Source organism: Oryctolagus cuniculus, chromosome 1 (genome assembly GCF_964237555.1).
Source record: "Oryctolagus cuniculus chromosome 1, mOryCun1.1, whole genome shotgun sequence".
In the NCBI taxonomy this organism is placed as follows: Eukaryota; Metazoa; Chordata; class Mammalia; order Lagomorpha; family Leporidae; genus Oryctolagus; species Oryctolagus cuniculus.
In genome coordinates this window covers 204,131,765-204,148,109 of record NC_091432.1, presented here as the reverse complement: position 1 = coordinate 204,148,109, position 16,345 = coordinate 204,131,765, and the positions used below count along the sequence as shown (strand labels likewise).

Sequence of the window (16,345 nt, the reverse complement as noted above, 5' to 3'; positions counted from 1 at the left end):
ATCCTTGACTATATGAGTCCTTTCCTTCCCCAAGAATTACATATAACATCTTCTCATATTAAAATTAATTCTTCCAAGATCCCTGGGATGCTACAAACCAAAACTGTGGATCACCATATTATAATGGGTAGGTGCTGATTTTTAATCTAGGTGAATGTTATATGTGTATTTGCTATATGGGTCTCTGTGCTTCTTTTTAAGTCTGAGATACTTCACTCTTAATAGGATCTTTTGAGGAACTTAATGCAATGCCTTGTACATAACAGGCACTCTGAAAGTAGTTTTTGGAAAAAGATAACTGGGGCCGGCGCCACGGCTCACTAGGCTAATCCTCCGCCTTGCGGCGCTTGCACACCGGGTTCTAGTCCTGGTGGGGTGCCGGATTCTGTCCCGGTTGCCCCTCTTCCAGGCCAGCTCTCTGCTGTGGCCAGGGAGTGCAGTGGAGGATGGCCCAAGTGCTTGGGCCCTGCACCCCATGGGAGACCAGGAAAAGCACCTGGCTCCTGGCTCCTGCCATCGAATCAGCGCGGTGCGCCGGCCGCAGCGCGCTGGTCACGGCGGCCATTGGAGGGTGAACCAACGGCAAATGAAGACCTTTCTCTCTGTCTCTCTCTCTCACTGTCCACTCTGCCTGTCAAAAAAAAAAAAAAAAAAAAAAAAAAAAAGGAAAGGAAAACGATAACTGAATAAAGATAAATTCTCACCAAATTCCCTTTTCTATGGTTGACACAGGTCAAGATAAACAACTGAATTATCTCATTAATAACATCTCCATTAATATAGCCCCTTATTTGCTGCATAAATAATAATATGTAGCTCTAAGAGAGCGATCACAAGGAGTTAAACAAGCACTTCTGTTTTTATGTGCTATTTGACTTTGAATGTCCTAGGTCATCCTGAGGTTTTTGAAATAAGAAAACCAAGTTTAATATGAAAGCCTCTCTCTTTGGAATTCCCTCAAAATGAAGGATCTGCAACTCAGACTGTGAAGGAGGTCCCCAGGGAGACCGTGCAAAGGGCCCGGGGCACGGGTACCTTGGGCTGCAGCATCAGGGCGGTACTCGGGCTCCTCCTCGGGAGGGCTCTGCAGGAAGTAGAGCTGCTCGGGCAGCATGCTGGCAATCTTCTCCTTCCCCAGGACGTGCGTGCCCAGCAGTGGGCTCACGCTGCGCTTCACCTTCTCCCTCCTCTCGTGGGCCATAATTTTTTTGGTCCGAGCCTTGATGTTCTCCCAGCACTTCTTCAGCTGTTTGAAATCCCGCAGGGACACGCTGGGCTGAGAGTTGTACTCGTGGGCCAGCGCCTGCCAGGTGCGTTGCTTGAGGGCGATGGTTCTCGCATCGCTTTTCTTACACTCCAGCACATATTTGTACTTTTCTACCAAGGCCAGCAAGATGCTCTTTTCCAACTCGGAGAAGTATTTGGCAGGTTTTATGATTTCGTTGTTTTGCATTTTCCACTAGATTTCTCCTGGCCGTTCGCTATTCTGTCAAAGGAAGTTTGAAACAATCATTACCAACCCTTCGCAAAGAACTGTGGGTGAAGTCTGATTAGCCTGATTCCTGACTTGAGCCTCTTGTCTGAAACACAGCACTTGCTTCTCCACTCGTGTGGAATTAGGACAGTCTCGGGAAGACCGTGAACTCTGCTAGGAATGGGGTTCTGCTCCAAAGTAGGCTGTCAGTAGGTCCTTTGTCTTGGCCTTACTGTGACTACCTGGCATATAACAGAAAAGGTTGAGTATCTATCTATGTGGAACTCTACTTTGTAAATTTACTTCCACTTAGTGTTGGGGAACCAGTTATTCCCATAAACATAATATTACTCAGCTTTGGAGCTAAACAGTTTTCTCACACTTTTGTCAGAGCAGAAGACAAGAGAAGCCACAAAGCAGATGACTCAAACACCACCAAGGGTTCAGAAACATCAAGACCTCACTGCAAAAGATCCAACATGTCCATCACAATGCCTGTGACCTTGAATAGTCAAGCTCCCACACCAACCAGTTTCTTTGTCCTTAAATTGAGGGGCTATAGTCTGCAATCCCTCAGGTGTCAGGGCCACTTTTCTTTTTTAAGATTTACTCATTTATTTGAAAGGCAGAGTTAGAGAGAAAGATCTTCCATCCACTGGTTCCCTCCCCAAATGGCTGTAACAGCCAGGGCTGGACCAGGCGAAGCTTGGGTCAGGGGCTCAAACACTTGAGCTACCTTCTGCCACTTTTCCAGGCATATTAGCGGGGAGCCAGATCAGAAGTGGAGCAGATGGGACTCAAAGTAGTACCTATAAGGACGCCAGTGCAGCAGGAGATTACTTAACCCACTGCACCACAGTGCAGGTCCCACTGCCACTTTAAAAAGTGTAGAATTTTAATTTTTTTGAAGGATGTATTTATTTATTTGAAAGGCAGAGTTACAGAGAGACAGAGGCAGAGAAAGTGAGGTCTTCCATCTGCTAGTTCACTCCCCAGATGGCCATAACAGCCGGAACCAGGCCGATCCGAAGCCAGCAGGCAGGAGCTTCCTCCAGGTCCCCCAGGTGCGTACAGGGGCCCAAGGACCTGGGCTATCTTCCACTGCTTTCCCAGGCCATAGCAGAGAGCTGGATCGGAAGTGGAGCAGCTGGGACTAGATCCGGCACCCATATGGGATGCTGGCACTGCAGGTGGTGGCTTTACCCTCTATGCCACAGCATCAGCTCCAAAAATGTAGACTCTTATGCAAACAGTCTGCATAATTTCAGAAGGAAAAGGGCTTGGGAACTCACAGATCCAGTCTGATGCCCCTTTGACTCTTGAAGGAACTAAGGGCCCAGAAAGGCAAAGGGAATTGGCTGCCCAAGATCACAGACAAGGATCTAGAAAGTCTAAAATCTAAAGTACTCTACTCCAGAACCACAGTCCCATTCCAGAATGGATTATACCATTCCACCCAGGACTCCCTTCAGTCACTGGGTCACACTCCACAGGTACCTAGTAAATGTCTTATTCCACCGAAGCGTCTGAAACCATGTGCATTTTGGGGACCTCACACCTTCTAATCAGAAGCAGCTTCTTGTAAGAAGCTTTAACACATGATGGCAAGAACGTCGCTAAGCAACACTGATGCAGCGATGTGGCGGGCGTAAGATGGGAAAGAGCCCGCATGCTCTTAGTCCTTCTTGTGCTCTCCCAGCCCTGGACCTTCCCAGGAACAGGCAAGCATCCAGATAATGATGCTGGCAAAGCAGTCCACTTAAAACTGACCAACCCACATCAAAAGAATTAGGGACCAACTTAAAAAGGGTTCTACTAGCCAGAAATGGGATGTTTTGAATATCAAGAGGGATGGGTTATTTTATCGGTGTTTGTGTATGCTTGCAAACGTCCATTATTAAAAGTTCAGGGAAGGAGGAAAGCACTGTGGTGTAGTGGGTTCAGCTCCCGCTTGCCATGCCGTCATCCCACATGGGCTCCCAGCTGCTCCACTTCTGATCCAGCTTCCTGCTAATGTGCCGGAAAAGCAGCAGATGGCCCAAGTATTTTGGGTCCCTGTACCCAATGTGGGAGACCTGGATAAAGCTCCTGGTTTCTGGTATACACCTGGCCCTGGCTGTGAACCAGGGTCAGAAGTGAACCAGGGGATAGAAGTGAACCAGCGGATAGAAGACCTATCTCTCTGTGTTTCTTTCTCTCTCTGCAACTCTGACTTTCAAATAAATTAATAAATAATACATCTTTTAAAAAAATGTTTGAAGAAGAAGGCTGTAGCTTTTTAATTTATGGTGTACTTTTTTCAAAGATTCAGTTTATTTACTTGAAAGGCAGAGTTACAGAGAGAGAGAGGAGAGAGAGAGAGAGAGAGAGAGAGACAGACATCTTCAATCCACTGGTTCACTCCCCAAATGGCCACAACAGCCAGGACTGGGCCAGACCGAAGCCAGGAACCAACAGCTTCTTTCAGGTCCCCCACATAGGTGCAGGGTCCAAGAACTTGGGCAATCTTCTGCTGCTTTCCAAGGCACATTAGCAGGGAATTAGACGGGACGTCGTGCAGCCAAGACTCAAAGTGGTGCCCATATGGGATTCTGGCATCACAGACAGCAGCCTTACCTGCTACATCATAACACCAGCCCCTATGTACACTTTTTTCTTTTTAACAGATTTATTTATTTATTTATTTGAAGGGCAGAGACATAAAGAAAGAGAGGGTACAGAGAGAGGGAGAGAGATCTTCCATCCACTGGCTCAGTCCCCAGATGGCTGCGACAGCCAGGATTGGGCTATGCTGGAGCCAAGAGCCAGGAGTTTCTTTCAGGTCTCCCACGTGGGTGCAGGGACCCAAGGACCTGGGCCATCTTTACTGCTTTCCCAGGCACATTATCAGGGAGCTGGATTAGCGGAGCAGCCAGGATTCAAACTGGCACCCAGCAGCTTTACCCACTACACTACAATGCCGGCCCCAAACTGTTATTCCTTTTTACAAGAACAAGTTGGAGATGTAACATAAGTCCTAACTGTTTATCTTTTGTGGCAGCCATTCTGCTTCTAGGGTTTCCTATTAAATAATCAAGATAGGAAAATTTTATTTAGAAAGATTATATGTATATATATATAATATATGAAATAGCATTGCATATAACAGAAAGAATAGGGAGTAACTCCTTTTTTCATTTGTGAGTCAAAATTCTGAACCCTTATAGCAGTGGTTCTGGAAAAGAATGGGGGCCCAGGGAAAGTGGGCCCTTCCACCTCTCCTAGGGGCAGAGGAGCGGGGCTGCAGGAGCTGGAGCATCATCCGCTTTGGGAGCCACGCAGCTGAAGAAGATCCAGTGCGCCTATTGCTTCCTTAATATAAACCGCAGAAAGTGAGTTGGACACAGACATCTTGGCAGACAGAGATAATGTGGAACTAATAGAATGTACAGGGCGTGGGTCAATAAATTTCAGCTTGGGGAGCACTGATTTACAGGGAATGGAGGTATTGATGGTGAACAATTCATTTTAGGCCTTTGGAGAAAAAAAGGTCTGGATTGGGTATCGTCATTGGTCTTTTAGAGCAACCTGACTGAAGTACAGGCCTAGAAATACACGTTTGCAGGGACACATCCCCGAAGATAAGGGCTCCCTCACTTAGCTTGGCTAAGGGTCCGCTCGCCAAACCATTTTGACAAAAGTTCTCAAGCCCTGATAACTTGACACGCCATGTGAATGTACCCGGTATGTGGAGAGTGCTCCCACTAGCACTTTACTGTGATCCTAACTTTTGGGATGAGGCGGTGCAGAGTGAAGATTCTGATTAGGTTCCATCACCCTCGTGGAAAGTCCACACTCCATTCCAAACAGGTCTGACGTATTTCAGCCATTCCCAATAACAGCAGGCCCTCCCCAGTCGTACCGTGTGACTAGCTGTGTGATTTTTTTAAAGTGTGCCATAGGGGCCAACGCTGTGGCACAGCAGGTAAGGCTGTTGCCTGTGACACCAGCATTCCATATGGGTGCTAGTTTGAGTCCCAGCAGCCTCTGCACCCACGTGGGAAACCTGAAGAAGCTCCTTACTTCTGGCTTCAGATCAGCCCAGCTCCAGCCATTATGGCCACTTGGGAAGTGAACCAGTGGATGGAAGACTTCTCTCCCTCTCTCTCTCTCTCCCTCTCTCTCCCTCTCCCTCTCTTTCTCTCCCCCCCAACTCTGCCTTTCAAATAAAATAAACCTTTAAAAAAGTACAACAATTTACATGTCTTTAACTTTTGTTAATATAAGGAGAACAGATTTTGTACATTGCACAAGTAGTTCCAAGAAGACAACCACACTTCCCTCACTTCTACAAAGTAGGAACAGTCCATTTCCCCACTTGTTTTACTCTTGCTATTTTTTGTTTGTTTGTTTGTTTGTTTGTTTTACTTGACAGGTAGAGTTACAGACAGTGAGAGAGAGAGAGAGCTAAGACACTCTTCTGGGCCGGCACTGTGGCCCACTAGGTTAATCTGCCTGCGGTGCCAGCATCCCATGTGGGCGCCCGTTTTAGTCCCAGCTGCTCCTCTTCCAATCCAGCTCTCTTCTGTGGCCTGGGAAAGCAGTGGAGGATGGCCCAAGTGCTTGGACCCCTGCACCTGCATGGGAGACCGAGAAGAAGCACCTGGCTCCTGGTTTCAGATAGGCGCAGCTACAGCCGTTGCGGCCATTTGGGGAGTGAACCAACGGAAGGAAGACCTTTCTCTCTGTTTCTCTTTCTCTCTCACTGTCTGTAATTCTACCTGTCAAATAAATAAATCTTTTTTTTTTTTTTTTTTTTTTTTGACAGGCAGAGTGGACAGTGAGAGAGAGAGACAGAGAGAAAGGTCTTCCTTTGCCGTTGGTTCACCCTCCAATGGCCGCCGCGGCCGGCGCGCTGCGACCGGCGCACCGCGCTGATCCGATGGCAGGAGCCAGGAGCCAGGTGCTTTTCCTGGTCTCCCATGGGGTGCAGGGCCCAAGCACCTGGGCCATCCTCCACTGCACTCCCTGGCCACAGCAGAGGGCTGGCCTGGAAGAGGGGCAACCGGGACAGAATCCGGCGCCCCGACCGGGACTAGAACCCGGTGTGCCGGCGCCGCTAGGCGGAGGATTAGCCTAGTGAGCCGCGGCGCCGGCCAAATAAATAAATCTTTAAAAAAAAGAAACATACTCTTCTATTTCAGCTATGGAGGTAACAATGTCACCTCCTTGTTTAATGATATGTCAATTTCAGTTCTCGGGCAAATAAGACACACTGTAAAGAATGTAGTACCAAAAAAAAAAAAAAAAAAAAAAAAGTACCTGTGAGACTGGGTGGAGTTGAAACCAAATGGAATTCATTGTAAGCCATTTGGTAATTCTTCCTCACAATGTATGCAGTACCTCTAGCTGCCACCAGATGGTGGTGGACTTGACCGGGAGTCTAAATTTCACAAAGGATCTTGCCCTAAAAATGGCCAGTTGAAGCTCAGTGTAGTAGTAGCAATAATAAAAGAGCAAATAACTTTTATTGAGCCTTTACTGTGTGAGCTAGACACTACACCAAATGTTTCATATGCACTACATCATTTAATCCTCCCAAAGGAAGTCCCTGAGAGCATTTGTTTCCCTGCAGTTTTTTCTGTTAAAAAAAATTACCAGAAGAAATTATACAACTGCTCTCAAAAGCAAATGCTCAGAATTACCAACACCTGGGGACCATTAATTGCCTATTAACTAAACTGTTATTTAATCACTAGCTGAGTAAACCCACAGTTACCAATTTACTCTGCTTAATTTCGTAGAACAGCAGGCCTCCCTGGGCCATGTGGTCGCATTCTGCAGGGCTGTAAAGGGATTCTGGCACACGGCACCAAGCCAGGAATCAGAAGTTCCTGATGGGCTCTCAACAGCCTCATGAAGTGGGCTGTTTATCTCCACCAACCAATTATTATGCCCATTTCTCAGACAAGAAAACTGAGACTCAGTAACTTGCTACAATCACACAAATAGAAAGTGGCAGAACCAAGATTTAAACTCAGGTCTTGACTCCAGTACCCATGTTCTTCTCTGCTCTGCTTAGCTCCCTTATTTCAGACCTGGTGACAGTCGCTATTCCCCTGTCAGTTAATGAGCACTCCAGATGTCAGCTGGGCAGGGCAGCGGGGGGGGGGGGGGGGGGGGGGACACACGACTGTGCCTGTTCTGCGTCCTCCATTCAGGCTCTGCCCAGCCCGCCCTTCCTCAGCTCTCCCCATGACTTCCATGACCTCCCTCTTCAAACCTACAGCCCATAGCTCTCCAAAAGGTGTGCCTCCCTCACCCAAATCAGAGCCCTGAAGTAAGTTCTGTTGTTGATCTGCTCGGAATGAATGCTCGGAGAGGAGCTGCACAGGGCACAGGGAGCTTAACTGGTCCACACTGCACGGCAATGCTGCCGGTGTGTTTGAACACCTGACCATCAAGACTTGGTAAACCTACACTCACCAAAGGAAAAGCTCTCCCAGACAATGCTTATTAAGACACCTGGAGGCCAGAGGGCACGTTCTAGCTGAACACCATTCAGCAATACCCACAATGGGGGCTAGGTGACAAGCCTTCCCTGCTGCACCAGCGGGTAGCAGGGATGGACTGGCCTTCTCTCCCCCATCTCCACTCCTTAGCTCTCAAATTTAGGCTTACTGTTCTGCCAGGCAGTGTGCTACACACATTCTATGTGTGGTTGTGGTCCAACAAGCGACCCAAAGACCCTCACAAAGTAGGCCCCCAGTAGACGCTGAAAGAATACACACATTTTTTCTATGTAGGGGTAAAACTAGCTACCATGTTTAGAACAGCACATTCAACAAAACAATGAAGTCATGAAAAAACCACAGTAAAGCTAAAATAGCAAAACCCAAATGCAATGGACGTTCCCCTAGGGCTTGGCAAAGACCCATAGATAGGTCTACATAACAGAGCAGAATTCTAATACCATCAAAGAACAGAGAAAATGATTAGCATAACTCCCAAAACACTAACATTGTTTAAACCACCAAAGACTGTGATAAGTACATTTAATATCCACCTAAAACCAACACCCATCTGTTTATAAACTGAATCTCTGTGTCCTCCCCAGATTCAAATGCTGAAGGCCTAACCCCCAGAGTGGCTGTATTTGGGGATTAGGCGTCTAAGGTTGAATGAGGTCATAAGTATGGAGCCCTGGTCTTATGCCTTCATGAGAAGAGACATCAGGGCACTTGCTCGCCCTCTCCACATGCACAAAAAGAGGCCCTGTGGTGCTGGCGCTGTGGTGCAGCAGGTTAAGCATCCACCTGCGGCGCCAGCATCCCATACATATGCCGGTTCGAATCCCAGCTGCTCCTCTTCCGATTCAGTTCCCTGCTGGTGGCTTGGAAAGGCAGTAGAGAATGGCCCAAGTGCTCAGGCCCCTGCATCCACATGGGAGACCCAGAAGAAGCTCCTGGTTCCTGGCTTCGGATCAGCTCAGCTCCAGCTGTTGCAGCCATTTGGGGAGTGAACCAGTGGGTGAGACTTCTCTCTCTCCCTCTCTCCTTCTGTAATTCTGCCTCTCAAGTAAGAAATAAATCTTAAAAAAAAAAAAAAAAAAGGTCCTAAATAGGTCCTATGAGTATGCTGAGAGACAGTAGCTACCTACAAGCCAAGAGAAAGGGCCTCAGAACGAAACAGTCCTTGTCCTCACCTTGGACTTACCAGTCTCCAGAACTACGAGAAATAACTTTCTATTGTTCAAGCCACCTAACCTGTGACTTAACGATCTTGAAGTCCACCAACAATGAGACTAAGCCTGGCACGATTTCACTTCACTGCCTTTTGGGGAAAAGGGAGTTCTTTGAAGTTAATACTCAGATTGAGCATAAAAGAGCTGTAGCACGGAGACCTGGGACAGGAGTCACGACACTAATGAACTGCTACTCAAATGTCCTGACACCTGAACGTACACCCTACCTGTGGCACCCACTGAGTCGTGTAGTCCATATGGCTCCATCTGTCCATGGGCGCTAGTGCCCCTGAACCTGCCTTGTTCCCTCTGCACAGCAGTGCTGCACGGTGAGTGAAGCAGCAGCCTGGATTAGGGCTTCAGACACGGCAGCTCCTTCTACCCCCCCACCCACCCACAGGAAACCACATCCAGAAGTGAATAGCGGCCCCTACAAAAAAACAAGTCTACGCTTAAGGGAATTTCAGCTCATACATACACAAGTCAACAAGCACGCAATGAACTCCTGCCAAAGGCTCAGCACTGTTAGAGAATGCGAGCTGAACCTCACAGCTGGAAAGAGCACTGACACACGTAAACTGACAAGTGACACGGGAAGCACACTGAGAGAGGACACAGCCCTGTGTGTGTTCAGGGAAGAGGTGAATCTGCCTTCCTCACAAAAAAGAGGAGATTTGAGCTAGATCTTCAAGAATGCATAGGATACAGGGCCAGTCCTATGGCACAGCAGGTGAAGCCGCTACCTGCAGCACCAGCATCCAAAATGGACGCCAGTTCAAGTCCCAAGGGCTCCCTGCTAATGCGCCTGGGAGAGTAGCGGAGGGCACCCCTGCACCCAAGTGGGAGACCTGGAAGAAACTCTATCTCTTTGCTTCAGCCTGGCCCAGTCCTGTCCATTGTGGCTCTTGGGTTGTTAACCAGAAGATGGAAGACCTCTCTGTCTCTCCTCTCTCTGTGACTCTGCCTTTCAAATATACAAAATAAATATTTAAAAAAAAAAAAAAAAAAAACACAACCACATAGGATGCGAATGGAGAGAGCTGAAGGACAGCACTCAGAAAAATGACTGAAGAGAGGCCTGGACTCAGGAGGACTACAAAAACAGTAGTGAGAAGGGACACACTCAAGACTGTTTCAAAGGAAGAAATGACCAAGACATGCACGTGGGTGTCTACATTGGGGTCAGAATCCGAGGAAGCACCAGCAATGGGGAACGCAGGCACTAACCAGCACCTACCCTGGCGGGCATCAGAGAGAACAGTACTGCTGAAGATGCAGAGGATCCCACTCCGCGGAGTCCCCAGCCACGTGAGGACACAAGGCCACACAGTGACTGGGACACAGGCTGATCATAAGACTGTGACAAGCACGGTGACAGAGCTGCGCCCAGGGACACTACTCCAGTATTGTGTCTGGAATAGAAACCTTCCTCCGTATAAGAACAGACTGGAATTAGAACTTGCGTTACAACAAAGCAGGCCACAGCTTGGAAAAGACCTAGAAAATGACACAGAAGTGGGGGGTGAGCTGAGGAAAGTGGCACCCATTTCCCCCCCTGGGGAGGCCTGCCAAAAACTTGGGTTGGGCAGCTTGTGCTAAAGAGATAACGGCTGTTTCCTATCTGGGTCTGGCAACGCTGTCTCCTCAGTCAACACCTCAAAAAAAAAAAAAAAAAAAAAAAAAAACACACACACACATTTCTTTGAAGCCATGCAGACCCTGGCATGTTTAATGAAGGACTTCAGTCCTACCTCTCACTTTACAGAAGAGGAAACTGAGTCTCAGGGCAAAATGTGGTGCTTGCTGCAACCCTAGTGACAGAGGTTGGTCTCAAATGGAAGCTTCATGCTTTGCTCTACACCCCTGCACCCACAGCTCCTCTTCTGGAATCTTCGTTCCCCTATTGCAAGGTACCCTCAAGCCTTCCCCATCAGCCACCTGCACACTCAAAAGCATTGCTCTCAGGGGCTCGTGCTGTGGCACAGCAGGTAAAGCCACCGTCTGTAGCACTGACATCCCATATGGACCCCGGTTCGAGTCCTAGCTGCTCTACTTCTGACCCAGATCCCCAGTATGGAGCCTAGGAAAGCAGCAGAGGATGGCCCAGGTGTTGGGGCTCCTGCACCTGCATGGGAGACCAGGAAGAAGCTCCTGGCTTTGGTCTGGCCCAACTGCAGCGGTTGTGGCTATTTGGGGAGTGAAGCAGTAGATGGAAGACTCTCTCTGTGTATTTTTTCCTCTGTCTCTGCAACTCTGCCTTTCAAATAAAATAAATAAATCTAAAAAAAAAAAAAAAAAAAAAAAGGCATGCTCTCAACTCTGTCACTCATTTTGTGACACCAGGCAAGACTAGGCAGTCCTCTTTCTTCCCTGCCAGTACATTCCTCATCTGTCAAGCAGAGCTGAAGTGGTGCTCTCTGAAGTCCCATGCAGTGCTGGCAATCTGCATTTGCACTACTGTCAAAGTGGTTTTCCTGCAACCTCATTTCCACAGTTCACTGCCAAAGACACCTACATGATTATTTATGAGGCTAGTGGAGCCACTGGCCAATGAAAGAGAACACTGCAACAGAACAAGATGATCTCAGCACTTTACACAGTCTTGCTGTTTCAAGGCCCACAGTCAGGTCGGACGCTGGCAGGCAAGTAATTGCAGGTGACGATGACTGAAGCAGGCGATCCAGGCTCCTGTTCACTGCAGCTACTTGAAGGCTGCCTGGCACACAGTAGGCACTTGATAAATATTTAAGGAACGCGTGTTGAAACCAACCTACTTGCCATTTGTGTTTCTGTTTTTTTCTACTAATTGCAGCTGCATGTTCCACTATTTAAAATGTCTTCTCTTATAAAGGATTTAACCATTAGAAAGAATCATTTCCTAGCTGCTTCTTGTAAATACCAGTACTGTGCAAAAGCAAGGAGAAACGCCTCTGGTTCGAGAGCCTTCTGTGATGCCTTCAGGACTTCATCCAGAGGTAGGAGTTCTCAGACACCACGCTTACAGGTCCAGATCTGCCTACCCAGATGACCACTCACCTCCCGCCTTCCTTCTTTCCCTTAGAGCATTTCTGAGCCTTAAACCTAGTGCTGAAACCCACGCCCCTGCTCCCTCTCAGCAGCCTTGTCCCTTGGAAGTGTTTATTTTTACCATCTGTGTCTGAGTGTGACTATGAGCAGAAGCAGCCTTGTGTTGAAGGCACGGCCCCCTGCTACCCCCTCCCCCGTCCTCCCACCCTCATGGGCCCCTTTATAAACGAGATGAGGGTTTTTTAAAGTCCTGACCCCTTCCTTCACCTCCTCCCCAGCTCCATCTGAAACCAGCCCCTGCCCAAGGGCTTCCCTTTGGAGTCTCTGTTAAAGTACCTTCCACGGAAGGCATTTCGGAAATACAGAAGCTGCCCCTCCGTAGTCGTCCCCTCTGCAGCCTGCTCCCGGTCTAGGCAGACCACTCTCCTCCCACGGCCTCTAAAACCTCCTCCGGGTCAAGGGCACCAAGTGTTTACCTCTTACTGCGGCCCTCTGAGAGTTACTCTGCACCGCGACCTATCGGCATCCTCGAGGGTCTCCCGTAACTGAGGGTGAGCTCCTGAGGCTTGGAATGACATTTTATCTGTATCTTCAGCACACAGCAGATGCTCAGTAAGCGTCTGTTCAAAGGAAAGCATGGATGTCAGGGAGAACCACTCTGTCCAGACATCTAGCAACCACTCCATTCAGCGGTCTGTGATGGGCCCTTCACACACCTCCATTTCTTCAAAGCCAAACTTAGTACTCCCCCACCCCAAATCTCCCGACTTCTGATGACTTCGGCCACACCAACTTGACTTGCCAGAGTAGAAACCTCACTGTGCTCTTGGGCACACCCAACCGGTTAATCACACCTATTACACATTTCACCTGCATATCCATTCCCTCCCTTCCCATTCTCATTGCCCATGTCAGAGGTCAGACTCTAACCTTCAAAACTGGTTTCCCCAATTTGCAGGCCCTCTTCCAGTGATCATACCACAGCCCTGCACCCACACCTCTGAAGGTGTGCCTTGATGTCCTGTCCACTGCTTGAGTGACACGTGAGGTCCAAACTCCTCCAGAGGCACTCAGGGCCTTTCTGGGTCTGGCCCCAATTACAGCACCCTCTCTATCCCACCATCTCCATGTATTTTTCAGCCTAACCAGACCAAACACACTCTCACTCCCTTGAATCTGCTGTGTTCTCATTTCCCTGTGCACACCAGGCTTCCTCTGGCTGCAATCCTTAACCCAAGGTCTACCGAAGGCCCTTCTTCATCCTCTAAGAAATAACTCCCACACAATTTTTGTGATGCCTTCCTCCATTAACACCCAGGCTGTTGTGTTTATTTATAACTACTTTCTTCTAAAGTGGGTTTGAAACAGCTTAAAAATTGTATACATAACTGCAAGCAGTTTTGTTGGTGTTAAGAAAGAATATCAGGGCAAAGACAAGACAAGGTAAAAGATATAAACGCTGGGGGGTAATGGAGCATTCAAAATCTTTGTCATAAGGTCTCAGATGCATCTTGGTAGCTCTCAGTCTCTGTTTAGAATGACTTACTATTCTATGAGCTGTAGCCAGTTGCATATGCCTCTAGTTCTGTCGCACTTCCCATATTTTTTGTAATTTGCTCTTCGTGTCTGTCTCTCACTGGCCTGGGAAATTCCTAAGAGAATGCATAATTTCTGACTCATCTCTGTGCCCGGCATGTAGCATATGACTCAGCACACGGCTGGTGCTCAGCAGACCTTCACTGAATGAACGTCTCACAGATGGGAACACAGTATGAGGGGGTGCTTGTTGGGCTCCCTGGGAGGTATTTGAAAAACAAAAAAAATCTCATCCTCATCAGAAAATTACAAAGCTAAGGAACAGCAGGGCTAGGATTCGAACCCTCAACCCTCTATCTCTACAAAGCAATTCCCTCTTCACTGTGTGTGGCACTGCCTGTCTTCACCACCCCACCCTCTCCTTCAAGGCCATGTTAAAGCAAAACCAAACCTCTTCTCCCAGTAGACTTTCCTACTCACTCTCGATCCAGGTGAGGCCACGTCCCTTCCCTGACCTTCCACATCATGCAGAGAGCCTCACAGATCAGGTGCGTCCCTGGTCGCTGAGAACTGAACATTCGCTGGGTTTTCTGCAGACCGCACAGCGATGTGCCAGTGACTTACACTGCACTCCTCGCTGGTACAGTACCTGAGCCTCTCCTTCTTCAGAGTTCAAAGCCTTCCAGTTGTCCCCAAGCCAAACTGAACCCCAGAACAATCTCCTCAACTCACTGCTTCTCTAACCCGGTGAGCGGCGTTGAACGCACACTCCTCCACCGCATCAGTCAAGCCTCTGTATTTGAAAAGTTCACCTTTGGGGCTGGTGAGCATGCCCATTGCCTGAAAAGAACTGCAGGTGCAGCCCGAGAAAATATAAGGACATTTTGAGAAACCCAATTTCCAGGCTCCAACCCCTCCCTTCTGAATGCTCTCGGGGTTGCCTGGCAGTGGGCTCCCTTTGGCCTCTAGGGGCAGGGTGGGATCCTAGTTCAGACAGCTGCCCCCACTCCCTTCCTCCAAGGCCTTAGACTATTTCCCCTCCCCCACCCTACCCCCAAACTCTCATGGCAGTCCTCCATCCCAACTCAGGAGTTCTGTTCCGGAACCCCTATTGGACATTCCCTTGGTAACACAACCATCCTTCCTAACACAGTGAACACACACTCCTTGGCCCCCACAGGATCCTACCTCCAGTTCTCAATGTGTGACAAATCTATTGCAGCTCCCCACAACCGGCTCTCCCAAACCCGGCAGGAACATGCGTCACCTTAAACATTACCATGTCTAAGAAACACACAACCTCCCGAATTCCGGGGCGGACACTACTGTTCTTCACTGCTTCCTACTCCGAAGGAAAGATTATTCACGCAATTTACAGTAGCTATCTCCTACAGCACCAGTGCAGGAGATGGCAATGATAACTGACATCCCTGTTGAGTACCCAGAACCCGGTGCATAGAAAGTACTCAAAATTTAGCTATTATCATTTACATATATTATCTTTCACAATAGGACCTGGGAGTAGCTACTACATCACGCCCCCCCCCCCCCCCGCCCGCCCCAACTCGCTTCCATTTACGCAAACAGCAGCCCAGGCTCCGAGTAAGCTTTCCCAAGGTCAGGGGATGGGATGCTCTAACCTTTGCCTCCCAGGGAAGGCCCCCTCCCATTACGACCTGGGACGAAGCTCAGGGGTCTTAATGGAGACAAGTATGAAAAAGCGCCCAGCACGGTGCCCCGCACACAGTGGAGGACCCCGGGATGGGAGACCGCGGGGCCGCGGATCACCTGGAATCCTCCCAAGCGGCTCCCCCGGCCCCAGGGTCCCGATCTCCCCGCCCGGGCTGCGTCCCTGAGTCTCCAGAGGCCCGCGCCCTGGGGCTTTGTGCGCAGCAGGCCGGCCGCGCTCTCCCGGTCCCACAGCGGCGCGCGAAACCGGCCGGCCCGCGCCCGGCCTCCAGAGCGGGGGTCGCGGCGGCCTGGCCCGGAAGACCGCTCCGCCGGCCCGCGGCCCACGCACGCCCGGCCCGCGCCCCCCACCGCGCCCCCGCCCAGCCGCGGCCGGCCAGCCGCCGGAGCCTCCTACCTGCAGCGGCGGCGCGGCGGCCGCGACGACCGGGGGAGGGGCCGGCGAGGCGCGAGCGCGGGCGGCCTCCGCTCCTCTCGCGGGCAGGGCGGCCGGGAGGGCCGCGGGCTCCGGAGCGCCGGGCGGCGGCGGCGGCGGTGGTGGCGCGCCCCCGGCCGGCCAGGCCCCGCCGCGCGCGCCGCGGCCACAAAGCCCAGGCGCCGCCGCCCCCTCGCGGGCCGCCAGCCGCCTGCCGGTCGGTCGGCGCCGAGGAGGGCGGGAGCGCGGCCCCGCGCAGTCCCCACCTCCCCCAGCCGCGGCCGCCGGCCTCCCTGGGGGGCTGGGCGGGGCGCGGGGTGTCCGCCGCCCACCCTGAGGGCCGCGCTGACCCGGCCGCTGCCGTCCTCCGTGTGACATCCTCCATCTGATTTCGTTCCCTTTTCCCAGTTTTGCCGTAGAGCCCCCGAAGGGCCCTGAGAAACCGTGTTTCCCGAAACAACAAAAGAATGCGTTTGTCACA

General features: G+C 50.1%; 1 protein-coding gene across 7 annotated transcripts in view; it reads right to left on the bottom strand.

Moving 5' to 3' along the window:
- The window catches only part of MSANTD3 (Myb/SANT DNA binding domain containing 3), a 28,608-nt gene extending 12,518 nt beyond the window's left edge, over positions 1-16,090 (bottom strand). The window contains exons 1-5 of one of the 7 annotated variants that reach the window (XM_070054915.1): positions 15,847-16,090; positions 12,701-12,844; positions 11,713-11,913; positions 10,435-10,694; positions 1,036-1,486 (exon numbers count right to left, since the gene is read on the bottom strand). In XM_070054915.1, the coding sequence (XP_069911016.1) occupies positions 1,036-1,453 (418 nt within the window). In that variant the 5' untranslated portion in view covers positions 1,454-1,486; positions 10,435-10,694; positions 11,713-11,913; positions 12,701-12,844; positions 15,847-16,090. Of the gene's footprint in view, positions 1-1,035; positions 1,487-10,434; positions 11,914-12,700; positions 12,845-14,409; positions 14,747-15,548; positions 15,725-15,846 lie in introns of those variants that run through there. The other 6 variants (XM_070054914.1, XM_070054918.1, XM_051843579.2 and 3 more) reach the window with 6 other exon arrangements.
- Positions 16,091-16,345: the final 255 nt, after the last annotated feature.